The sequence below is a fragment of the Ursus americanus genome, chromosome 22 (assembly GCF_024610735.1).
Source record: "Ursus americanus isolate L20-20 chromosome 22, mUrsAme1.1.p, whole genome shotgun sequence".
Lineage (NCBI taxonomy): Eukaryota > Metazoa > Chordata > Mammalia > Carnivora > Ursidae > Ursus > Ursus americanus.
The window spans coordinates 1131889-1156384 of record NC_142148.1 but is presented as its reverse complement, the minus strand read 5'-3'; the positions used below and the strand labels follow the sequence as shown (position 1 = coordinate 1156384).

Below are 24496 nucleotides of genomic sequence, written 5' to 3'. Positions count from 1 at the left end.
CGCAGGCATGTGTCCAAGGTCAAAGTCCAAACGCCCCGGGGCCAGGACCACCCAGCTAGGCCCCTCCACAACCCCTCCACAGCCCAATCTGTGCAGCCCGCGGCAGGTAACCCGGCGCCCTCCCTGCCTGCGCGGGTGCCCCCAGGAGCAGCAGGGAGGTGGACCCTGACAGCCGCCTGCGGAGCGCGGGGGCGGGGACCAAGTGGTGTGCCCCGCCCCACCCGCCCTCCGCGGTAGCCATCTGGGGGCGACACGTCCTAGGAGCGCCAGACGGAAGCGCCGCTGGGACTGACACGTGGCCTTGGGCGGTGCTGCCCCGTGTGGGTCAGCCAGGCCGGAGCCGGACCTGGACGCGCTGCGCCCGCGGACGGCCGCCCCCCCATGCAGCCGTTGCCACCAGAGGAGGCCCGCAGGGACGGGGCCGAGGACGCCCAGTGGTCCAGGTGGGGTCAAGGTGTGGGAGCGGGGCGGGCGCGGGTTGGGGAGGGGGCAAGGCCACTCTCCTTCCACCTGGGGTCGCGCACTTCCTGGCTGTCCGCATACCAGTACCCAGACCCAACCCAGGACCCTCCTCCCTGCGAGTGCCCCTTGAGCCCCCTCGAGGCCCTCCAGGGTCCCGGTGGTTGTGCAGGCAGGAGGTATCCCAGGAGGCCTGCCTGGGGGCAGGAGGCATCATCCCGGATGGTGGAGAGGGAGCTCACAGGCATAGCTGAGTCCTGGAACTGACCTTGCCAGGAAGGACCACAGGCATTTCCAGGCCTGAGGGCAAGGAAGAGCAATAGAGGGTCACTCACAGGCAGCCGGGGAGCCTGTCAGGGGGGGTGGCTGAGTCCTGCCCCACCCGGCAGCTGTGTGCTGTGGACAGATCTCCATGGGCCTGGGCCCACTCCTTTCTATATCTGTGTCCACACCACTGCCAGGTTCAGGAGTCCCCAGGGACACACAGCAACCAAGAATGAGGTGGGGACTCTCTGAGGAGTCCCAGACCACCGTGCCTCAGCCCTTGCTCTGGTTCTGTGGTCCATGGCCCCTCAGACAAGCCAGCTGGACCCTGGGTCCAAAGTCGGGCCCTGGGATCCCAATGCCAGTCCACCTCCAGCTCCGAGTGCCCAGGGAGCCTGTTCCCTGTAGGGCGATGGCTGGTTCCTGCCCCTGCGTCCCCGGGACAGGCTTGCAGGAAGCCTCTAAGGGGCAGCCACCCCCGCCCCACTGATGCTGGGGCAAGATGAGGGCAAAGCTAGTGGGGACGATGGAGAAAGGCTGACATTGTGAAGCCGGAAGTTTCCTGTAGGAAAGGGTGTGGACAGCGGGGCGGAGAAGGGCCCAGTCACCCCGCCAGGCATCCACTGGGACAGGGGGCTGCGCCCTGGGGTACGGCCGGGTCCAGGAGCGCCCTGAGGCCTGCCTCGCTCTCGTCTTCCCTCCCTGCCGTCCCGGTTATTGAGGTGCTGATGCAGGTGGCAGGCCGGGCTTCACGGCCTTGTGGGCAGAGAGGGTTGTGGCCCAGGGCTGTAGAATGTTCTGCAAACTTCCCTCTCAGGTTCTGTTTCAGTGGCTCTGGCTGGCCCTGCCTTAACGTCTTCCCTCTGTGCCTGGCTCAGGAAGGAGCAGCTGCAGCTCCCCAGGCCCTTGGCAGGCGAGGCACCTGGCAAGTTCTGGAGGGGTCTGTGGGGTCCTGGGTGGAGCCGGGCTCAGCTGGGACAAGGCGGTCCCCACCCGAGTGGACAATCCCATCAGTCACAGTAAGCGTGGCTGTTTATTGCAGCCAGCACGGCATGGCCTCTGCATCGACAACCACACGTCTGCTCTCGTGGCTCCGGGAGGCAGGGCCGCCACTCCTCAGCCACATCCCTGGGGTGGGGGCAGCCTTGGGCCTGTGTGTTCTCTCCTGGCCTGCGGCGCCGGCACATTGCCCTTTTCTGAATCGAGGTGCCACGTGACCACGCATTTACTCAGCCATGGATGCTTCTCAGGCACAGGGGCTGTTGGCAGGAAGCAGAAGGTTCTAGAAGGTTCACAGGAAGCATTCCGATGAGCTGGAGGCACGGACCTGAGGCTCAGGACCGGTCAAAGTGAGCAGGATGAAGCTTTCCTGGCCCATCCTGCCGTAGCCTCTTGTTCCCAAACAGCCCTCCGCAGGCTCAAGAGTCTGGGTCTGGTGTGCTAACCAGCCCTCGGGCAGCTGTCCGTGGCGGGTCGCCGCCTCCAGCCAGACTTCCTTGTTCTGTGTTCCCACCAGCTATAGAGGAAGTCACTTTGTTGCCTAGCTGGCACTGCCCGCCAGCTCAGGGCCTGGGGGGCCTCTGGGGCCCAGGGAGGAAGCACACAGCACCTGGCCCCACACAGGCTCGGAGCACACTGCTTGCCTGCATGCTGAGGGGCCTTTCTTGGCGTCCTGTGGTCATAAGGAGGCCAAGGGGCAGCACTGTATTCTAGGTACCGGCCAACCTTCCAGAACAGGTCAGCCTCAGCTGGCCTTCCGGTGTTTCTAACTGGACGTACCACCCAGAGAGCAAACACAGCCAGGCTCTCGGGGTCACCAGTGAGAGGCTCCTGAGGGCCAGGTGGGCTTGCTGGGTGCAGGTGACCCTCCACGGCTCCGAGCACAGAAAGGAATAAAGCTCCTTTGCAAGGCACCTTTGGGCTGTGGCTGTCTTTGCTCCCACGCCCTGCCATTCTAGCGCCCTCAGGCAGGGCACAGTGACGCTTGCAGGGGACCCCAGCAAGGGGCACAGGAGCACTGTGGGCCCGTGTGGGTGTCCCGGGATGGGGCATCTGGGGGCCATGGCAATGCTGCAGGGCAGGCACACCCCCAGGGGCTCCACGGGCTGCAGCCAGCTGGGTTCAGGCCGGCAGCTGGCCTGACTGTGTTGGTCTGTCCTTCCCTGGTAAGGCCCGCAGGGGCGTTTGCTTGAAGGAGCAACATCTCCGACAGGACTGCTGCCCTCGGGAGGGACACCCGGGGTGAGGTGCTCACGGGGCAGCTTTGGTCATCTTCAGGTTTGGAATCCCGGAACCTGCAGTGGTCTCAACGCCCAGGGGTCCCGCGTCCATGTCCGATGGGCACTGAGCAAGTGCAGATGCCCACCCCCCACGTCCCTGCCCTGCCACCGCCTTGTGGTCTTTGGTTCTGGATGGAAAACTAGCCCAGAGGGAGAGCTGGTGAGCTGCCCTGTGGGTCCGCCCCTCCATGCTGGCGTCTTCAGCTGGGGAGGCCACTGAGACCTGTCGGGTCTGCCCCATTGTCTGGGCTTCTGAATCATTCCGGGAACATTTTAAGAACCAGGAAGTGGGGGGGGGCATGATGACGAGGGGTCACCGGGCAGTTTCCTAGTGGAGCGCCCTCCCCCAGCCTCAGCCAAAGCAGGGTCTGGTGTCCGGTTTCTGGAATTACAGGACTGGGTGTATTTTTAGCACAGGACCCTATTTCCCACTGGACTCATAGGTAAGCGCAGAGAGCAGCAGAGGGTGCCCCGGAATCCCACCCATGGCACCCCTCAGACACTCAGAGACCAGGCTTGAAATCCGTGGTCCCACCTCTTCACCGTGCAGGTGGAGGAATGGTGGCCCAGGGGTGCACCCAGACAGCGCCCCAGCCTCTCCGCCTGCAGAGCTCTCTACTGCGCCACGCCACGGTCCCCATTGAGAGCTGGCTGGCACGCTGGACCCGGAATTCCCAAACCCCAGATGGGGCCTGGCCTACGGATACAGGTCTGCTGGGGGACAGAAGGCTGGGCTGTTGGAACTTGGTCATTCACCCCAAAACCCCCGAGTGATGGTGTCGAACCTCGCATCAGCTGTGTCTGCTGGGGGGACTGCGGCCTCTTCAAGGGCAGTGGCTCCTTGGCTTCAGAGGGCAGCAGCCAAGGAGGGATGGCCCCATCACAGGCCTGGCCAGACAGAGTGCCTCCTCCTCCCTGACTATGGAAAAGTACACGGTGGTTTGCAAGGGGACGTGGACCCACGTGGCCATGCCGGCCGGAGGACGTGGACACGGTTGCCTTGCCTCCTTCCTGGGCCGTCACAATGGCTCCTTGTTGGGATATCGGGAACTGATGGTCACTCTGCTGTTTACTGACCCATGAAGAGGCAGATGTCATAGGGCCTGAGACCTTCCTTGATGAGGAGACAGGCTTGAAGAGGCTGGTCCACAGCCCCAACCAGAGCCGCGCACGGGCTAGCCGTGGCTGCTCCGGCTGCCCCAGGGTGGCAGTGGGCCACGGATGGCAGGTGCAAACCCGTGCTCCCATGATGAGTCCCCAGGACGGCTCTTACGGTCAGCCGTCCACCCTGCTGACATGATGCTGGCCAGTTCTCCCCCCAGCGAGGCGGGCCCTGTGCCAGTCTGGGGCCTGTCTGTGGGGTAACAGGCACATCTTATCAGGCCCATTGATCCGGCCGTGGGCACCACCCGCTGGCCAGAAGGTGCCCTCAGGCCTTGGAGATCATCCTTCCCCAGGGAGGGGCCAGCTGCCTGCTCCTGTGCCCACTGGGCATGTCCAGGGCGGGTGGGACCCCTGAGCTCCCTGCCAGTCTGCTTCGGGACCTCTCCGCTGTCCTCCCCACCCGCCCCTCGGCGCCACGCCCACTGCCTGAGATATCGCAAGCCCCCCGCGGCGCCCCCCCATCCCCACCCACACGAATGGCGCCCACAGCTCCTCCCTCTCTCATCGTTGAAAAGTCAGCTTTGTCTCTGAGGATAGCCTTGATTTCCAGAGTCACCCTGAGGGGTCCAGGGTCCCCTGTGCCCCACGCACCTCCCGCCACAGCTGTCCGTGTCCTGCCTTTGTCCCGTCCGCGAATGTCCACGAGGCACTCGGAGCCGAAGCCCGTCGTTTGTTGAGCTTTCTGCCGTTTGTTTTGATGCCCCGGACCCCATTCAGGGTCCCACATGCATGGGGTTGTCATCCCCTCCCCGGGCAGTTTCTGACTTCCCTGGTCTCACGGACAGTCACGGAGCACTAGCCAGGAGTTTCGAGGACCGTCCCTCTATGGACACCTGCCTGGCCACCTCCCCACGCAGCTTCACTCCTGCCCAGGTTCTCCCAGAGCTGACCGTCCCAGCGGTGCTGTGTCCCCCTGTTGGCCACCCGGCACCGCCTGCCCTGAAGTCCTCTGCTGGGCAGACACCGCTTCCTGGGACCCTCTGGGGACCCAGTGTCCTGCTCCCACCCTGTGGGAGGCCCTCCCTTTTGGCCTCAGCCTCGGGGCCCCCTGGGCGGGTTACAGAGCTGTCGGCCACGTGGGACCTGGACGCTTGGATCCTGACGGCCGGTCCCAGAGGGTACAACCCTCCAGCTGCGGTTGGTTTCACCAGCCCTTCTGCCGGCCGGCCCGCTGTTCCCAGCCTCTGCTGCTGTGAGTGGCTCGTTTCCGGTACCGGCCTGTGCTCTCGGAGCCACAGACGGGAGGATGGAGGGGTTTCACGGCGGCCACGCTGCCCCCGGGCCTGACGCAGCCCCTTCTCTCCTGCAGGCCCGAGTGCCAGGCATGGACAGGGACGCTGCTGCTGGGCACGTGCCTGCTGTACTGTGCCCGCGTCAGCATGCCCGTGTGCACCGTCTCCATGAGCCAGGACTTCGGCTGGAACAAGAAGGAGGCCGGCATCGTGCTCAGCAGCTTCTTCTGGGGCTACTGCCTGACGCAGGTGGTGGGCGGCCACCTAGGGGACCGGTGAGCCGCGCTGCTCCCCGCGCAGGGCTGGGGCTGCCCTCGGGCAGGAGGAGTGCGAGAAGGGCCCCGCCCAGAGCAAGACATCCCTGGGAGAGCGGAGCTCCGCAAGGAGGTGGTCGGGGGCAGGCACAGGTGCACAGCTCCCCCTGGAGGAGCCCCCGGCAGCCCAGGGGGTGCTCATTGGGACAGACAGGCTGCACCTGCACTCCTACCGTCGCCTCTTCTGCAGAGGAGGACGGCGCAGCAGCGCCCACCCCGGGGCTGCTCTGAGCAGATCTTCGCGGCCTGCCGGTCCGCCTGGCTGCACAGCTCCCGTCACTGTCCTGCTGTCCCCCTGTCCTGTCCAGGATCGGTGGTGAGAAGGTCATCGTGCTGTCCGCCTCCGCCTGGGGCTTCATCACGGCCGCCACCCCGCTGCTCGCGCACCTCAGCAGCGCCCACCTGGTCTTCATGACCTTCTCTCGCATCCTCACGGGCTTGCTCCAAGGTAGGGCTGCCTCGTAGCTTCCCTCCCCGGTCTCAGCCGTGGGAGAGCAAGGCGGGTGCACACGTGTTGTCCACACACGCGTGTACGCACGTGCGGGCACATACATGTCCTCGCGTGTGCTCCCGCATATGGTGTGCCTTAGATCAGAGAAGGCCTATCAGCCTCTCTGTGTGGCCGCTGATAAGGTCGCGGACGTCAGGCCTGGCAGTGCGGCCCTGGGCGGGGCGGTAGGAGCACAGAGCCGGCTGGCGGCTGCCTGCTCTCCGCTGCTCTCGTGGGCTGGTTGGACGCTGGAGCACTGTGCCTTCTCTAGAAACACTTCCCAGTCTGGCACGTTCTGATGTTGGACGCCCTCCTCTGCCAAAGAGTCTGCCCCAGAGACTTGGTGGCATCCAGCTTGGCCTGTGGCAGCTGTTAGCACCACTGGCCCCCGGCGCGGCGGGGATGTGCTGTGTCTGCGTGTTGCTGGGCAGAGCTGTCCCCGGGCCAAGGCCCCCGGTCGCTGACCGGCCCTAGCAGTCTGGCTCATGCGCAGTTGGCTCCTGCAAGTTCACTCCACGCACTGCACATGTGGCCTGTGGCCGGTCCTGTGGCTGGGCTGTCAGATGCCGGAGGGGTTTTCTGGGCAGAAGCCGGCTCTCTGGGCGCCCAGCCAGGTGGCCCTCAGCTCAGGCCACATCCCCATCTTCCTGGGAGGCCAGTCTGTGGCCCAGTACGGGGCTCGAGGGGCAGCCATCACTCTGGGTGACTGGTGGCACTTGGCGTGGGCTGGGGGACAGGGCCCTAATGAGAAAGCCAAGCCCCGTCTCACTGCCATGGCCTCTTAGTGTTTCCTGGTGCTTTTAGAGAAAAGCATAGAAAAGGGAGCCACAAAATCAGATTTTGAAAATCAAAATCACAATCAGATTTTGATATCATTGTAGGCTCATAGGAAGTTGTAAGGAAACCTGCAGGGAGGGGCCAAGCTCCCTTCCCTGCCCCCCACGGCAACCGCTGGGGGCGCGCAGAGCGCGGTCACATGGAGCCCTGCGGCTGCACAGGGCCGTAGGTGCGCGGTGGTAGGAGCGTGGGCGAGCATGGGTGAGCATGGGCGGAGTGTGGGTGTCAGCGCCAGGACACTGGAGCCGGGGGTCCCCGAGGCCAGCGTCAGGGTGATGGCGGTAGGACCGCCAGCTGGGACCCAAAGTTGTTCCCACAGCTCACGCTGGTGGCCTGACCGTGAGCATAGCTGTCCCCCCCACGGAGAGTGTTTAGCTGAGTCCTGCTGGTCCCGTGGGGGTCAGGTGAGCAAGAAGGACACCCCACACTTGAGTCATCATGGAGGGACCCCGGGGGAGCTTCCCAGCCTGGCTCCCAGCCCTAGCGGGCCTCCCTCGCTGGGCCTGGGTGACTGGTGGGGACACACAGCTCTCCGCTTGTTTCAGGCGTGTACTTCCCGGCGCTGACCAGCCTGCTGTCCCAGAAGGTACGAGAGAGCGAGCGAGCCTTCACCTACAGTGCTGTGGGGGCTGGCTCCCAGTTCGGGTAAGTCCCGGCCCAGGGGGCCCAGGGCATAGAGGGTGCGCCCGTGGGGTCTGGGCCGGGACAGGCCACGTGGGCGCATTTGCGGCTCGGGATGATGGGGAGCGGCTGGTTCTGTGCTGCGGGAGACCCGCCGTCCCTGGGCGAAGTGCTTCTCTGCCCCTGAGCCGTCCCCGGGCCCTGGGCAGCTGGTGTGGCTTTGGGGTGCAGAACGTGGGCCGGGGCAGTGGCCGTTCCACCAAGTCCCCTTTTATCTGCACTGGGGGAGCCCGAGGGGGTGCCGTCCCCTGGGGGAGGCGACTGTGCTGCTCTGGGGGGCACTGGGCATGGTCCAGACGTGATTCCCGTGCTCCCGCATGGAGGCCTGTCGTGGGGACAAGGGCCATGTTGCTGTGCTGAAGGGGCCTCGCTGCCCCTGGGCTCAGGCCCTGGGCGTCACTGCCACCAGCATGTGGGCAAGAAGTCGGAGGGTCGGGGTGCCTGGGGAGGGCCAGGAGCAGCCCAAATGAAAACCGGGGGCACCCTGTGGAATGGGAATTCTGGATAAGCTTCGTGGGGCAAACTTGCACAAAGAAAGATGTGCTGTTTTCCTGAAATCCTGCCTCGGCCGGTGCCCTGGGCCTGGGACACACAGGGAGAGACTCTGCCCACAGAGGCTCTGAGGGGAAGGCGCCCCCGGGGCTGCTGGCCCCGCTCTCCTTCCTCCGTCCTGGCTGGAGCTCCGCAGACGGCCGGGCGTGCGGGAAGGGAGGCCCCACGGGGGTGTCTGGGACCCCGGGAGCCACCGGGCGTCCGGGCGTCCTGGCGTTGTGCTTGTAGAAGTCTGAGACTTTCAGCCTGTCCGCCCCGTGCGGCTGGGCAGCGTGGAGGTTTTGTCTGAGTTCCCAACACCATCCCTGCTTGTTTGCCACCTTTTTTAGTTTCGCAGGAGCCACACAACAATGGGAGGCCGACTGAAGGCCTGGAAGCAAGAATTTAAAGCAACACGGCCCTCATGCCACATGGCAGCCGTGTGGCTGTGCCCTCGGGGGGTGGGGGTTCTCAGAGGCGTCGCCTTGCCTGGGGGCAGCCCGGGGTCACGGCCACGCTGCTGTCTGTCCTCCAGGACACTGGTGACAGGGGCCATGGGCTCCCTGCTCCTGGACTGGTACGGCTGGCCGAGCGTCTTCTACTTCTCCGGCGGGCTCACCCTGCTGTGGGTGTGTTACGTGTACAGGTACCTGCTGAGTGAAAAAGGTAACCGTGGCCCGGTGGGCGACTGCCGGCAAACGCAGCTGCCCAGGGAGGGGCCAGGGCCTGGCGCCCGTCCCCTCCAGCAGCCGCCCATCAGCCGCCGAACGCAGGACCCTGAGCTGTGGCTTTGCTCCGTCTGGAGGCTGAGGAAAGTGCCAGCTCTGGCCAGGTTCTGGCCAGGTTCTGGCCTGAGAGCTGTGCCTGGGCAGACGCAGGCACGCAGGGACAGCTGCCTGCCGGGCACTGGCCGCCTGGGGGGCCAGCTGGTCTGAGGAGGGCAGGCAGAAGGGCTTGGGGGATCCAAGGGCAGGGGAAGGACTGAGAAATGTTGTTCAGACTCAACACAGGCGTTGACCCTCAAAGGTAAATCCCGATAACCCAAGATGCTCGCCGGGAGGATGACACGATGGGACCCACACACAGCCAGGCAGGGCCACAGGGTTGTCAGGGCGCCGGCCCCCCAGGAGCTGCCTCCCCCCGCCCCAGCCGGTCGGCTACAAGCAATGCTGTCCCCGGTTCTGAGTAGCTTTCACGTAGAAACACCTTGCTCCCCTCAGATCTCATCCTGGCCTTGGGCGTCTTGGCGCAAGGCCTGCCGGTGTCCAGGCACACCAAAGTTCCCTGGAGACAGCTTTTCCGAAAGCCCTCCGTCTGGTGAGCCGGTGTCTTGGGACCACGGTGTGATGGCGGGTGAGGGGTGCGGCAGGATGGGGTGAAGTCTGGCGGATCTCGGGTGTTCCCTGGCGTAGATGCCCCCAGAGCCTACACGGGCGTGGGTCCACCCTTGGCTCCTGAGCTCCACGCCCTCGGGCCCTGGGGGCGGGGGGGGGCAGTGTTCACAGGGGCCCCGTGTGCAGCCCAGGGCATGCAGACCCCGAGCCTGGCGCCTGTCCCGCAGGGCGGCCATCTCCTCCCAGCTGTCGTCCGCGTGCTCCTTCTTCATCCTCCTCTCCTGGCTGCCCACCTTCTTTAAGGAGACATTCCCCAGCTCCAAGGTGGGTGGGCCGCCCTGGCACTCACGGGGTGAGGGAGGGCCAGCGAGCCAGTGCCTGGCATGCACGGGGGCCGTTGGTTCCACCTGGATCGTGTGTGAGTTCCGGCCACACGGGCTCATGGCCCTGAGAGGACCCCACCCAAGCTCACGGTTGGCACCTCTGGCCTGGCATGTGCTGGCAAAGGACAGGGCAGCTTCCTACCGCCGCCGCGACATTCGCTCCCTGGATGGACCGCGTGCGGCTGCCCCTATAGCTCCGGGGCCAGTCTGTGGATGGTCGTTTCTGAGCATGGGCCAGGTGGGGGTCATGACATGGGCAGGGGTGTCCCCTGCCCATCAGCTTGGCTCATGCCACCCCAGATGCCTGGCCACCCTCCCCGTCTGGTGACCAGGACCCCCTAAGCAGCAAATCCCCAGGGTGGGCCTGCACCCCCAGCTCAGCCCGGTCACGGTGTGGGGAGCCACGAGGGAGACTCGGCCTGCAGGGAGACAGCGCTGGTGGACCTGGAGCTCATCCGGGGTGGGGGACAGTTAGGGCCAGGTAGGCCCCTGAGCCCGGGAACCCAGCCTGTGGGCGAGGAGAGCCTTCCTGGGCATCGGCGGCCTTGGGCAGCCACTGGGCCTGTGCAAACTGTCCCCTCTGAGGCCTCCCTCCTCCCTGCAGGGTTGGGTCTTCAACGTGGTGCCCTGGCTGGTGGCGATTCCCGCCAGTCTGTTCAGCGGGTTTCTCTCTGACCATCTTATCAATCAGGGTGAGCCCCAGGGGAGGGACCGCTGGGAACCAGCCCGGCTTGGCCACCCTCGGGGGGTGGGAGGCACCCCTCCTGGGCGATTCTACAGGGATGGGAAGGGGCCTTGCCCCCTGAGGACCTCCTGTCAGCGTGGGACCCCATCCCTTCAGAGCTGGCCTCCCCCAGCCTGTTTCCCTGAGGGGTTTGGGTACCATGAGAGGATCCGAGTCCTGTGACCGTGGAGTTCCTCCCCGGGGGCTGAACCGTCTTTGGAGGAGGAAAGGGCATTTGGTGGGGTCAGAGGTCATAGGTCCGGGTGGGCTGAGTGTGTGAGCCCAGGACCCAGTGAACACGCCGAGGACGAGGAGCTCACAGCCACGCACACTTAGACGTTAGTCCTTTCTAGTTACAAAGGTGCTACCCACTCGAGGGGGGAGAAGGAGAGGATTTGGAGAAACGTGAAGAAAGCACATTTGTAACCATCCCAGCAGCCTTCCTTCTGCGTGTCTGCTTGACCGTGTCCTAGAGGGTCCTCTAGGTGCATGCCCGGTGCGGGATAGACACGCTCACACACACGCTCACATGTGTGCACATGCATGCACGTGGCACTCACACACGCTCACACGCACCCAGGACACAGGACACCAGGGGCAGGTACGTGCTCACACGTGTACATACTCTCACACACACACGCTCATGTTCACATGCGTGTACACACGCCTCTTGCGTGACACAGGACACACCACCTTGAGCCCAGGGCCTGTCCCTCCCCTCCGTGTTCCCTCTCTGCAGCCCTGCCGGCTGACCCCACCAGGGGCTCAGCACAAATGGGCCAATGGGACCGTCTCCCCGTCTCCCTCTGTCCAGGTTACAGGACCATCGCTGTGCGGAAGTTCATGCAGGTAGGGAGGTGGTGGGATGGGCCTCTCTGGACACCCCTGTTTGGTTCCTGGGACCCAAGAGGCGTGACCTCCAGTCACCCAACCTAGAAAGCATTTGGAGGGTGCTTTGGGTCAGTGCTGGGAGCCGGCCTGGCTGACCTGAGGCACTTCTCCCGGCTGTGTTTGTGGGTTCTCTGTGCCCGTGAGCCCTGGCACATGTGTCTGGGCCTGGGTTGCTCCCATTCCCCTCTCAGTACGACCAGTGGGGCCGGCTTTCATGAAGCTCGTGTCCCGCATCCCCGGGGCAGGCCTGGGAGGGGCTTCTCCCCTGACTTTGCTCGGGCACCCCAGGGGGGCACCACAGCCCGTGCCCTGCCACCCACCCTTTCTCCCACAGGTGATGGGCCTCGGGCTGTCCAGCGTTTTTGCCCTGTGTTTGGGCCACACCTCGAGCTTCTGCAAGTCTGTGGTCTTTGCATCAGCGTCCATTGGCCTGCAGACCTTCAACCACAGGTAAGGGCGGCGCCCCTCCCACTGGGCTGCCCCATGCTGCCCACGGGCGCCCTCAGCACCCTGCATCCTGGGTGCGTGGGAGAAGCCACTTGGCTCAGGGCTCACCCGCGAGCAAGCCACGGGGGCCGAAGTTTCTCCAGGTATCAAGCTGGCGTGGACCTGCGACATTTGTAAAACTGAATTTGTGCCTGGGGAAGGGCTGGGGGGAGATGCTGAGCTCCGCCGAGGAGCGCGCTCTGGCCTCTTTCCTCTTGTTCAGTGGTCACCCTGAGCTGCTCAGCAGCACTAGCATTCGACGAAGAAAACCACTGGAAATTGTTTTAGGAATCGGTCGCTTAATGTTTTTCAAGTTAGTAGACAGCAAATGAGTGTGCATTTTTTTAAAGGATTTATTTATTTATTTGAGAGAGAGAGTGTGGCGTGGGTGCATTTGGGGCGGGCAGAGGGAGAGGGAGAGAGGACATCAAGCTGACTTCAAGCTCAGTGCGGAGCCCGACGCGGAGCTCCATCCCCTGACCCTGAGATCATGCCCTGAGCGGAAACCAAGCGTCAGACGCCTAACTGAGCCCCCCAGGCGCCCTGAGTGTGCATTTGAACAAGCTTGACTTCCTGTTTGTTTCATCCTGGGAGTGGGTTCCTGCACTGCGTCGTGGTGCGGATGGGACAGCCGGGTGGGTGCAGGTGGCCTGTTGGGGCTGTGCACCCTGGTGTGGTCTCAAGCCCCGGCGTGGCGGGTGCCCTGGCGTGATGGGCAGGCCTTGGCTGGGCTGGGTTCTGAGAACCCACTTGGCAGTTTCTAGGATCCAGGCGCTCAGAGGACCAGCCTTGGGCTCAGGGGGGTGGCAGCCACCTGGGGGTCACTCTTTCCTCTTTCCCACAGCGGCATTTCAGTCAACATCCAGGACCTGGCCCCATCCTGTGCCGGCTTTCTGTTTGGTGAGACCACTGGCTTCTGCTCGAATAGGAAGTGGCTGTTCCCCCCCCCAGGCATTGCTCACCCAGCCTCGCCCCCTCCTTGGGGCCGAGGGGCTGCCCCCGGGTAGGGGGGGGCCTCCTGTGACCGGTCCTTGTTCTCTTCCTCTGTCCTGTTCACAGGTGTGGCCAACACAGCTGGGGCCTTGGCAGGTGAGATGCGAGTGGGGGTGCCTCCTGGTGGCCCCGCCCCTGAGTCTTCCCCCGCCCTCGTGCACCCCCACCTGCAGGGCGGGGCATGGAAGTGTATCGAAGGTCCCACAGTGACAGACCAGTGGGGAGGGGGGAGTGCAGCTCGCGGAGCTGGCCCAGGGCAAGAACCCAACCACTTTCCACGGTGTTCACTTTTCTGATGGTGGGTACCCCAGCCCCCACTTGACCCACAGATGTGAGTCAAATCCTCGAGGTCCAGGGTTCCTGGGGTTGAGTGCCTGGATGACAATGATGGGGCTCATTCCCTGTGAGGGGTGCAGAGGGACCTGTGAGGGGCAATTTCCTGGGCAGCCCATGAGGTCTCTGGCCCTCTGAGACCCTCTGATGTCAGCCCTCCCTTGGCCCGGCGGTTTGGACCCCTGAGTTCAGCTTCTGTCCCTTAGGCCATCCCTGGCCTCCCCTCCTGGAACCCCACTGCCAGCTCCCCTCCTCGGCACTGTCCTTAGACTGCCCTGGAGCGCTCGGCCCGCCTGCCCCATCTGCTGCAGGTGTCGTGGGCGTGTGCCTGGGCGGCTACCTCATCGAGACCACAGGCTCCTGGACATCCATGTTCAACCTGGTGGCTGCCGTCAGCAGCCTGGGGCTGTGCACCTTCCTGCTGTTTGGAGAGGCCCAGCGAGTGGACCTGAGCCCCACCCACGAGGACCTCTAGCTGCCCCAGCCTGACCGTTCCTTCAGTGCTGTCTGCCTTGGGGTGATGGGCTCTGTTGGAGAGCCTCCCACTCCTGACTCCAGATGTGTGAACAGAGGGAGGGCGAGCCCTAGCCGAGCCGGGCAGCCCTGGGTGGGCCTCAGTTTCTCCAGTGAGGTGATCGTGCCCTCCCCTCAGGGTTCGTGGACTGTCAGGGGTGAGTGGAGTTAGTATTTCTAGTCGCGGCTGCATCATTACACACACACAGTCTGTTCCACGTAGATCCACGTACCCCTGTGGTCACCACGCTGGGAGCATTGCCCGTCACTGCAGGGGCTGGGGCACTGCCGGGCTGGATTTCCCCTGAGACCTGCTCTGCTTTGATTCTTGGCCCGTGGGGCCAGATCATTCTTCGTGGGGTGAGGGGGGCTGTCCTCTGCACTGTGGCTGAATCCCTGGCCCCCACCTACTAGGTGACCGCCCCCAGTCATGGCAACCAACATTGGCTCCGGCATCACCATGTGTCCCCAGGGGAACTGCCCCTGGGTGGGAACCACAGCTCTCATGAAGGCTGTTAGGGGCCTGTGGCATTTCTGCTTCTCCAAGAAGCCGGGCTGAGACCCTAGCTCAGTGGGCTGTGCGCTAGATGCCCTCGCCCGTCTTTGGGGACCCCCTGGCATCCCCTGTGGGTCCCTTGGCACTGGCGACGTGTTCTGCCTCCCTGGCGCCCGCGGATGCCAGCAGTAAGGGGACTGTGGGTCCCTCTCCTGCCCAGCGTGCTCCCGGGACCAGGGAGCCCTCCTGCATCGTCCCTCTCTCTCCTAACAGAGGAGCTGGTCATCTCGGGAATTAGTAACAGATCTTGCAAGATGTATATGTAGAAAAAAGAAAATAAGAATGTGGTAAAACCACCCCAGACTTATTTAAATGATGGCTATTAAACTGGAAAAGGAAGACTATTACTTTATTACTTTCTTTTTTAAAAAGAATAACATGTAGCAAAGATTTGTTGGGCTCGCTGCCTAGGAAGCTGGCAGGGGTTGCAGATGGTGGAGGCGACGGGGCAGGGGGCGTGGGGGCGGGGCAGGCGTGCTGCTTCGCCCTCAGGGACCCCGGGTGCACTCTGCAAGGACGGTGGGCAGCTTTCCCTGTCTCTCTCTCCGGTGTCCCCACTTCAGATCAGAAAGAACCTGGAAGAAAGATTCCTCATCACTGATCTTGGGTCTGGCCTCCGCGGATTTGGCCCAATCGTTCACGTAGGCATGCCAGGAGTGTTACTTTACCGCGGAGGCCCTCGTATCCGCTGGGCTGGTGGTTTCCCTGAGCGACCCTGGCGATGGCGGAGGAGCCCAGCCCAGGAGACTCCCCGCGGCTGACATCCCGCGGCACCAAGCACGGTCAGGTCCTGGGACACACGAGCTGAGCTCCGCCCTTGTGGCCGCTGCCTGCGTGTGTCCAGGCTGGCGCATCCATGCTGCGACATTCCCCTGCGCCGCCCGCAGCCGCCAGCGCCCACCATCCACGCTCTGTGGATGCGACGGCTCTGGGACCATCACAGAGCTGGACTCATGCAGTCTTCGTCCTTCAGTGACTGGCCTGTTTCACGAGCGTCATGTCCTCCAAGGGTGTCCGCGTGGTAGCAGGTATCAGAATTCCCCTCCTTCTGGCTGAGCCGAACTCCACTGGGTGGATGGGCCACACTTTGTGCATCCGTTCCTCCGTGGATGGACACTTGTGTTGTTTCCACCTCGGCTGTCGGGAATAATGCTGCTGCGAACACGGGTGCCTCTAACCCGCGAGCCGTAAGCTCTCTGAGAGCACAAGCGAGGAGATGGCCCTTTCCGTGGTGACTCAGCCTTCCAGGGTCTCGGACCCTGAGCCCCTGAAAGAATGTGGGACCCAGGTGGTGATGGTGGGTCTGCTCAGAAGGGGAGCCTAAGACACACGTGTGTAAACCAAGGCCCCAGGCCTCCGGGATGCCACATTGCATCCCCTTTCGGTCATTTCCTCAAAGTCGGTGGAGGGAGGCTGACCCGTGGGATTTGGGGGACATGGGCTTGGTGCCAAGCAGAGGGGCCCAGCCTCCTCTCATCACTGCGTTCCTGGTCTGGAATGCCATCCTGGGGTTGGGTGCACTCCCCCTACCCCTGCCCAAGGCCAGTGTTGGGCCTTGGTCAGGGCTCCACAGAGTCTGGGGGACATGGCTGCTGGCAGGGAGGGTGCTGGTCGCAGGCAGGGTGCTCAGGCAGGGCAGCCCTAGGCGGGCGGTGTGTTAGCTGCAGCACGCGGGCTCGGACACGTCCCTGCCCTGTGAACAGCTCCAGCAGGTCTCACTGGTGGACGGGGACGGGGTCTGGCGGCCATACGGGCAGAAGCAGCAGGGCCAAGAGCGTAGGGCTCCACCTGCCTCCTTCAGCCCACACCAACCCGAGCTCACCGGCCACTGCCCAAAGGAGGGGCTCCGGCCACCGTGGTGCGGGAGCGCGCGGGCATCTGTGCACCTGGAGGCGCCTCGGGAGGCCCAGGCTGCTGCCGCCCGCTGCTGGCCAACAGAGGGCGCCATCCGACAGGGCTGCATCCAGCCGGCCGGTCCAGCGCAGTGGTCCTAACGCGCCGGGTCAGGACCCTCCGCTCTGGCTGCTCAGTGCCCGAGTCAGGCAGTGCTCCTAGCTCTCGGATCCGTTGGCGGGAACTGTCGAAAGGATGTTCCGGGTGTAGGGACCTTGCCGCGAGGGCGGAAGCTGGCCACCTCAGCGGCGGGGGGGTGGGGGTGGGGGTGGGGGGAAGAGGGCTGGGGGCTGGGGTCCGGGAAGGGGCCAGGCGACTCTTGCACACGGATTTTCGCCAGCGCCGTTAACTGGCCACAGAGTGCAGCTCCAGGGCTCGTCCCCTTCACCCCTTCCCCAGGCCGGGAGATCCTGGGTCCTCAGGGACGCAGGGCTCCTTGAGGTGGGGCTGTCCTCCCACCTGAGCAAGTAGGCAGCAGGGACTGTGGGAACAGTGGCCCCTACCTGATGTCCACGCAGCCTGGACCAGCTTGCCGGCGCCCTCCCTTCATCTCCCATTCACGTGCAGGACGGTCCTCTCCTGATCACCGTAAGGGACACTTTCCCCTCATTTCTTTCTTTTTTTATTTTTACTTATTTATTTTTTTAAAGATTTTTTTTATTCATTTGTGAGAGAGAGAGAACGCAGGAGCAGGGGGGAGGGGCAGAGGGAGAAGCAGACTCCTTGCTGAGCTGGGAGCTGACATGGGGCTCGATTCCAGGACCCTGAGATCACGACCCAAGCCTAAGGCAGATGCTTAACCATCTGAGCCACCCAGGCACTCCCCCCCCCCGCTTTTTTTTTAGACAGGGAAAGAGAGTACGAGTTGGAGGGGGTGTAGGGGGAGAGGCAGAGGAAGAGGGAGAACCCCAAGCAGGCTCCATGCCCAGAGCGAGCCCGAGGCGTGGCCCTAAGATCCGGACCTGAGCCACAATCAAGAGTCTGATGCTCAACCCCCGGGCTCCCGGGCGCCCCTCCCTCACATCTTTAAAGCAGGACCTTGAATGGCCACTTCAGATTCGTAATTAACATGTGAACAGCCCCCCACCCTCTGGGCTGCCCTCCTCTGACCTCCATCTCTGGCTTTGTCCTTCGGTGATAGGACTACAGTGCCCTGGGGGTCCCCACTTGACCTGCAGGGACCCCTGGACAGGCATCCCCCCAGCGGGTCGTCCCTCAGAACCAGTGGGATATGCCGCGGCCTCCCCGGGCGGCGTTCTGTCCCGACCATCTGCGGTGGGCCATCCTGTCACCCTCTTCCCGCGCCCGAGGAAGGAGACATGAGCTACATGTTGGGGTGCACTTTGACTGGGATTTATTTTATTATGTTTAACTGAAAAGCTTTGAGGTCGTGGCATGAATATTCAGCACCGTGGCTGCGGGAGCAGGAGCTGGTGTCTGACTCCGGGACGCGCCCCAGCACGGGGCCTGTCAAAGGGGGAGAGAGGTGGGGAAGCTATTAATTGAAATAGCTTCATTAATTAGTAATTAACAGCAGGGAAATGACTGTGTCACACGTCCTATTTCAGTGGATGCCCTTCATGTGTTATGGGGCCTTTAATTAGAGGACGTGCATTTTAATTAAAAGCAAGCGTGGCCCTTCCGGCCTTTGGAATACAAAAGACACTCCCAACTTTGGAAGAAGCCGTTGGGGAAGCAGGTGCAGGGGGCAGGGGTGCCGCCTCCTCCTGTGTTGGATCCCTTTGCCATCCAGCCCCTCCTGGGGCAGTGGCCCCGGCTGATCTTCCTCGGAGTCCAGCTGGCACCCTTCCTGAGCCCGAGGTGGCTGGAAGCTGGGTGGAGACGCCTCAGGCCGGTGCTAACCCTGCGCCGTCCACTGTCGCCGGGCTCTGCAGTCTGCCTGTCCTGAGCGGGCCGCGGGAAGGCTCAGGCCGACGCCCACCCACAACTGTGCCTGGCACGGGGTGGGGGGGGGCGGCGCTTGGCCTGCTCCTAACACCCTGTGCACCAGGAGGGCATTTCCTCTCACCTGACGGAGCCCAGCAGGCAGATCCCAAGCCCACCAGCAGCTGTCACCTGCAGAGACCTCAGGGTCCCCTCCTGCCAACAAAGATGGAAACGGCCACCTTGGGACCCACACCCCTGTCCTGCTCTCTCTGTCTCTGCCTCTGTCCCTCAGACTGTCCTGTGCCCGTCACCCTGACCACCTCCTGAATGACTCTTGCCGAGGTCACAGAGACAGCTCATATGCTGGGTCTGGGCCAGGTGGCCGGGGGTGGGGTGGGGAGGCTCCTGCTTCAGTCCCCGAGGCTCCAGGCCCCGCGTGTCCCCCCAGCCTTCATACCTGGCACCTGGGGTTGCTCAGATGTACCTATTCTTTGCCTGCCGGTATTGCCCACCTCGAGATCTTGGCCTGGCCTCTGTCCTGCCTAGATCACCCCCATGCCATCATCCAGCAGACGTGCGCACACACACACACACACACACACACACACACACACACACGTGTACACACAAGCACACACACAGCACGGTGTGGCAGGGAGTCTCCACTAGACAGGGGCTCGGGGAGCAGGGCTCATGAACAATGCCCCTTCGTGCCCCCGCCTGGGGCCTGGCCCGGGGCGTCCTTGGTGGAGGGCACCGTGTAAGCGGGGCACAGGGGGCCTGGTCCAGGTGCAGAGTGCTCTGCCCTCCCCTCTGTCCAGCCGGGCAGAAATACCCGGCATCAGGAGGAGCTGGGACCCCTGCGGCAGAAATCCTGGGGGCTGCTGCCTTCCCATCTATCCGGCAGCTTTGTGCCCACCTTGGGGAAGTGGGCACCGGGCAGGGAGACCCCTCTGCCCCGAGAACCCCGTCTGCTATCTCAAATGCAGGCCCCTTGAGCACCTTGAATCTAGGTGGGCTCTAAGACCAGAAGGTGATTTCTGGATTAGGTCAGGAAAGGCTCCCCTGGGACACTGGGTCTTCGGAGCCCCGCCGTGCTGGGAGAAGTCCAGTCAGGCCTCGAGGGCGGCATGGGGGAGGCCTTCTGGCTAAGTGCCTGAGGAAACCCGACAGAATGGCCCAGCTGACCCCCGCAAATGCCCAAGCACAGAGGCCACCGGGGAGAATACAACAGTGGACAGAAAGTAGCCTGGGTTTGGGGTGATTGGTTAGGATTCCCTCGGGAGGGAGGAGGGGGCGAGCCCGTCCAGGTGGGCGCTGGAGTGTCCACATGCGTTTGAGCTGGGCCTGGGACGGGCTTGTGTGAGAAGGAGGGCTTGTCCTCTTGGGGAGACCGCAGGAGGGCCCCTCAGCGGAACGCCCAGCTCTGGTCAGCAGCCGCGTTTGGAGGGTCCCCAGCGGCTCTTCACTCATGATGGTTGTTCAGAGAGAATTTGACCCATGCTCACTTCCCTCCCCTCACAGAAGCAACGCCTGCCTTTGCTCAGGTGGGCAGAGGACCCCGGAGCCGCTTTAGGAAAGAACCAGGAAAGCGTCCGTGCCAAGGACAGACCAACGGAGACGCCACTAAAAATGCCAGCGACGTGCGACATGAAATACAGCCTGTCCGATTGAATTATTTAACACATTAGCGCTAACTGCGTCCTGGAGCCCTGCAAGCGGTTTGCGCCTCCCTCTCCCTCCGACTCGGAGAGCCTTCAGCCAGCGCTCTTGCTGGGAGTGGGTTTTCCTATGTCCTCCTGTCCCCCTTGAAGAGGAGGCCTGGGGGACAGGCCCCCCACATACAAGCAGGTGGAAACTTCACGCTGCCTGTGCGGCACCGTCCCCCCAACCCCTGCTGCTCCAGCCGGGACACTTGTATTTTATTGGTCCCTCCTCCTGCCTGTTCGCAAGATTCTTGTCCCCAGGATCAGACACCCCCAGCCCCGTGCCCTCAGGAGGGTCTGATGCTGGTGTATACGAGTCCCAGCGCTCGCTCGGGGACAGAGTGCTGCAGACGGGCCTCTCCCGCGGCTCTGGAGGCTGCAGGCGCGAGGACAAGGTGTCCACCATTGGCTCCTCCTGAGGCCTCTCTCCTCCTCCCTCTGCCTCTGTGTCCTGATGTCTTCTTCCAAACACACAGTCAGACTGGAGTAGGGCACAGCCTGATGGCCTCGTTTTGACTTTATCACCTCTGTGAAGACCCTATTTCCCAGATCCTGGGGGTTAGAGTGGCCCCATAGGATTGGGGGGACACAAATGAGCCCACAACACCGTGGCTTCTCTGCTTGGACCTGCCTGGAACCCGGGGCCGTAGAGGCCAGCTGAGGCTGCCCTGAAGGCCGTAGTAAATGCCGTGGGTCATCCGGACCCCACTCAGGATGGGGGCAGCTGATGGCAGCTGACGGCCGAGCCCCTTTCGCAGGGTCAGCCTGCTTCCCAAGACTTGTCAGCATGAGGGGCACAGGCCCCACTCCCGGCCTCAGCTGGACCCTTTGAGGCTCATTGTGGTCCCAGAGCTTCCCATGGTGTCAGGGAGACCTCTGCCATGGGTGCAATGCTCCCCAAATTCTCCCCTGCTCCGTCCCTCCCCACAGGGTGGTGCCTAGACCCCCATGACCTCCTGCAGCACATCTCCATCCCGGCCTTGTCTGTGGGGGCCCAGCCCAAGGGGTCTCTGAGGCAGCCTCTCCTGGCTCAGGAGAGACCCACGTCCTCCACGTCGGAGACTGTCTGAAAGAGAGAGGCCGGAGCAGGCTTGGGAGACCCGGCAGAGACAAGGACCCAGCGACCCGCGTCCAGTGAAAACGAACAGCTCCGTGCTGCTCACCAAAAAGCTGCCGTGGACCATGAATCCTGGCGCACACAACAGCCCGTGGAAAGACGCACATCATCATTGAACGCCGACACACAAATCCACCTGGGTGGGGCCCCGCGCACGCCCGCCAGGCCGCGTGGGAAGTGTTGGCGAGCACATGGGGGAGTGGGAGACCGTACGCGCCACGGGGGCATTAAATGGTGCGGTGCGTGGGAAGAGCCGCCTGGCTGCCCCTCCGAAGGCTACACGTGGAGTTACCATAATGACCCAGCAACTCCCTGCTACGCGGTATCACTAGGTCTCAGCAAGGGGTGAAGGACGGGTGCTCGCTACCGCGTGGATGAGCCTTGGAAACACGACGCGGAGTGAGAGACACCGGACATGAGAGGACATGTATCGTACGAGCCCATTTATGGGGAAATCCACAGAGACAGGAAACGGATCAGTGGTTGCCAGGGGTCGGGGTGGGCAGGGAGTGACTGCTACGTATTACGGGGTAATCCTTTGGGGTAATGGAATGTTCTGGAGCGAGAGAGGTGGTGGCTACTCAGCAGTGTGAATGTGCTCGCTGCCCCTGGGCTGTTCACTGGCTGATTCAATGTCCCAGAATTTTCCCTCAGCTACAAATGTCGGGGGCACAGGTGTGCTCTGTCCCTCCTGCCCCCCACACCTGGGCACGTGGCCGGGCGGGTGTCCCACGCAAGCCTCCCTCCTCGGGTCTGGACGGACAGAGGCTGTGGACGGTCACAGGGCCTGCCTGGCATCTGAGAACAGCCAAACCTCCTTGGAAAGTGGGGAGAGAGGGCCCAGCCCCTTCGAGGGAGGCAGGCCCTGCCGTCACTCAGCTCCCGGGCAGCACAGCCGTGTGCGCAACACCATTGCCCCCCCACGCCGCACTTGCTTCCCCTTCCATAGTTCGAGGATATTTCCCTGACGGACTTCACGCAGTGATATACTCTTTGCTGGGAAAGTGGCCATACAAGCGTATGGGGATAAGGACCCCAAGAGAAGCCGCTAACACGTGCTGACAATGCTTCAAGCCACAGTCTGTGCAAGTCTCTGTCCAGCGTGGGACCCTCTGTGCCCTCTGTGAGGACACTTTGCCCCCAGCGGGGCCATGTGGTCCCCTGTCTAGGGCAGTGACTGTGTTGCTGGCGTCCCTCACCGACACCTCCGTCCCTGGCCCCTGGACGGTCACCAACAGGCAGCTGCAGCTGGCCACACCCTGGCGTCCAACCCTCGGTGCTCCTTCCTCTGTCCCCGTGGGACAGCAGCCCTGTCCTACAGGGATTAGAGTGTTGTTCAACAGTATAAGGTCCAAAAGCTTTTCTGAAAGTCATTTGGGAATTTGAGGCTGGGGAGCCCCTCGCTGGGCCCCCCTAGCACAGGGACAGAGACAGGAAGACCCGGCCCTCCATGCTGCTCACCACTCATTGTGTCCCCGAGTCCCCGCGGCTGAGCTGGGGTGAGGGGGTTGGGGACAAGCCCTGGGCAACCCTGGTCTGCTTGGCAGGCGGGGCCCTTGGGGTTCCTGTGTGTTCTCCATGGACCCACCACATCATCATCCTGCTCTTTTCTCCCAGGATGATGGCTTTGCAGGGAAGGAGAGCCGTTCCGCCCTTCAGATTCCTGTCCTACCCCCAGGACTTTTGCCCCCAGTGGGTGGCCTGAGTGTAGACGGATCCAAAGGTGCCACGCGAGAGGACCCCAACCCCCTTGACCCCAGGATGGTGTCCATCATGTGACGGGCTTCCCTGAAGTTTCCTCAGGGAGCCAGCCAAAGTCCTTGGTCATCGTTCCCCGTGACCATGCGCACTTCCACGTCTCTTCCGCTGACAGGACTTTCGCCAGGGTAATTCACGTAGGTGAAGAACGTACAAGCCTTCGCTACTTGGTCCATTGCCGCATTGGCCATGTGGACAAAGCTGGCCAACTAGAACGTCTGGTCTCTCTTGCAGTCTCTATGTTCACCTTGTCCAATTGTCCAGGGCAGGCTGAAGGCCTGAGCCAAGCCCAAGAGCACCATGCAGGCTCCAGGGAAAGATGGGCCAACAATCTGAGCAAGAACAACTTTCTTGGGGCCCAAACAGTTGGACCAAAGTCCGCAGTCCAGCTGGTCACTTGCTTCAGCCGCTTGTGCCTGATCTGAGTTTGATACCCTGGCCTCATTCTTCCCCTCCGTCCGGTGACAGTCAGGGACGTGACCCCAGCCAGCCTGGTCTCCCTTCCCCTCTGTCCCCTGGGGTCGAGATGATGGTGGGCTTCGCCTGGAATAGGGTTTCCTGCCCCTGCCGCCCCCAATGCAAACCTCTTGCTCACCTTCAATATTTGACCCACATTGAGTAGTGAATGTGGACAGCAAGGGCCTCAGGCCAATTTCTGTCCCAGGAACCATCCATCGTTTGCGAGCGGTGAGACTCGGGAAGTGGGCAGTTGTCTCAGGCTTCCGGTGCGGGGACGCCCTCGGCGCTGGCCTGGGCCTGCTCTGGCCGCCTGAGGAGCACCGCTCCAGCCCATGCGCCACTCTGACCCGATCCTGGGCTTGGGCCCATGAGCTCCCATCCGGAGCCATCTCCAGAATCGGCCCTAATTGGGGGCTTCTCGGCAGCTCTTGTGGAGGTGACAGCGAGGACCCTGCACCTGCCTTCTTGTGGCCCGAGAGCCTGCCTCATCTGTGGTCTGCCTGGAGCGAGGACTCTGCCTGGGGAGGAGGGCGAGTGGGACCAGCCAGGGCGGCAGGCCTGCAGGGTGGGCTGCTCTCCAGATGTAGCGGAGGGCCCTGACGAAGGGCAGTCCTGTCCAGCCAGCTGTGCCCCGAGGCAGTGGGGGTGGGCACCCCGCCCGCCGGGCCCTGGGACTTCATCAGGGGCCCTGCTTGCTCCGCCACCGATGCCGCGTTGGGGGACTCGCCTGCCTGTGGACAAACTCGTGTCTCTGTCCTGGGCAGAAAGAGCCCCGTCTTGTGCTCACTGGCAAGATTCAAAGGGGTTTGAAGAATAAATGTTTTCCTAAGTTTTAGCTGACATTCAATTTTAATGACTTTTTAAACAAAGTAACTATTAAACGTGTGCTGTTTTATGGTCTCCTGATGTCTGACAGGTGTTTTTGCCCATGTGGGAAGCAGATGCTAATCGCATTCTCCCTAATAGCTCATAAATAAGGGGCCCGTGGCGCTTCCCTTTGTCTGTGGCTCTGCCAATGGCCACTTTGTTCTTCAGAAGTAGCCGCGTCGGCCTGTCAGTCAGCTCTTGCCGTAGGCGATTTTGGGTGATTAGAAGCCCCTTAGAGAGCGAGAACTCCAAATTAGTTTTAAATAAAAAATCAGAATATTCATGCCGCTGAACATCTAAAGGTAAGAGGAGCAGCAGAACCCAAACCAGCCGGCTGGGGTCCTG

General features: G+C 62.8%; 1 protein-coding gene across 9 annotated transcripts; it reads left to right on the top strand.

The window, feature by feature from the left end:
* The first annotated feature begins 259 nt into the window (after nt 1-259).
* Nucleotides 260-14808, top strand: SLC17A9 (solute carrier family 17 member 9). Of its 9 annotated transcripts, none has more exons than XM_045794905.2 (13): nt 260-443; nt 5476-5673; nt 6021-6160; nt 7585-7684; nt 8787-8917; nt 9472-9568; nt 9813-9909; nt 10573-10660; nt 11507-11541; nt 11918-12033; nt 12914-12969; nt 13129-13158; nt 13707-14808. In XM_045794905.2, the coding sequence occupies exons 1-13, from the start codon at nt 382-384 to the stop codon at nt 13868-13870; spliced, it is 1314 nt and encodes a 437-aa protein (XP_045650861.1). In that variant the 5' UTR covers nt 260-381; the 3' UTR covers nt 13871-14808. The 9 variants fall into 9 exon arrangements, with proteins under 9 accessions (XP_045650861.1, XP_045650855.1, XP_087709561.1 ...); XM_045794899.2 differs by having other exon boundaries at nt 13665-14808; XM_087853435.1 differs by having other exon boundaries at nt 8787-8931; nt 9441-9568.
* The last annotated feature ends 9688 nt before the right edge of the window (nt 14809-24496 follow it).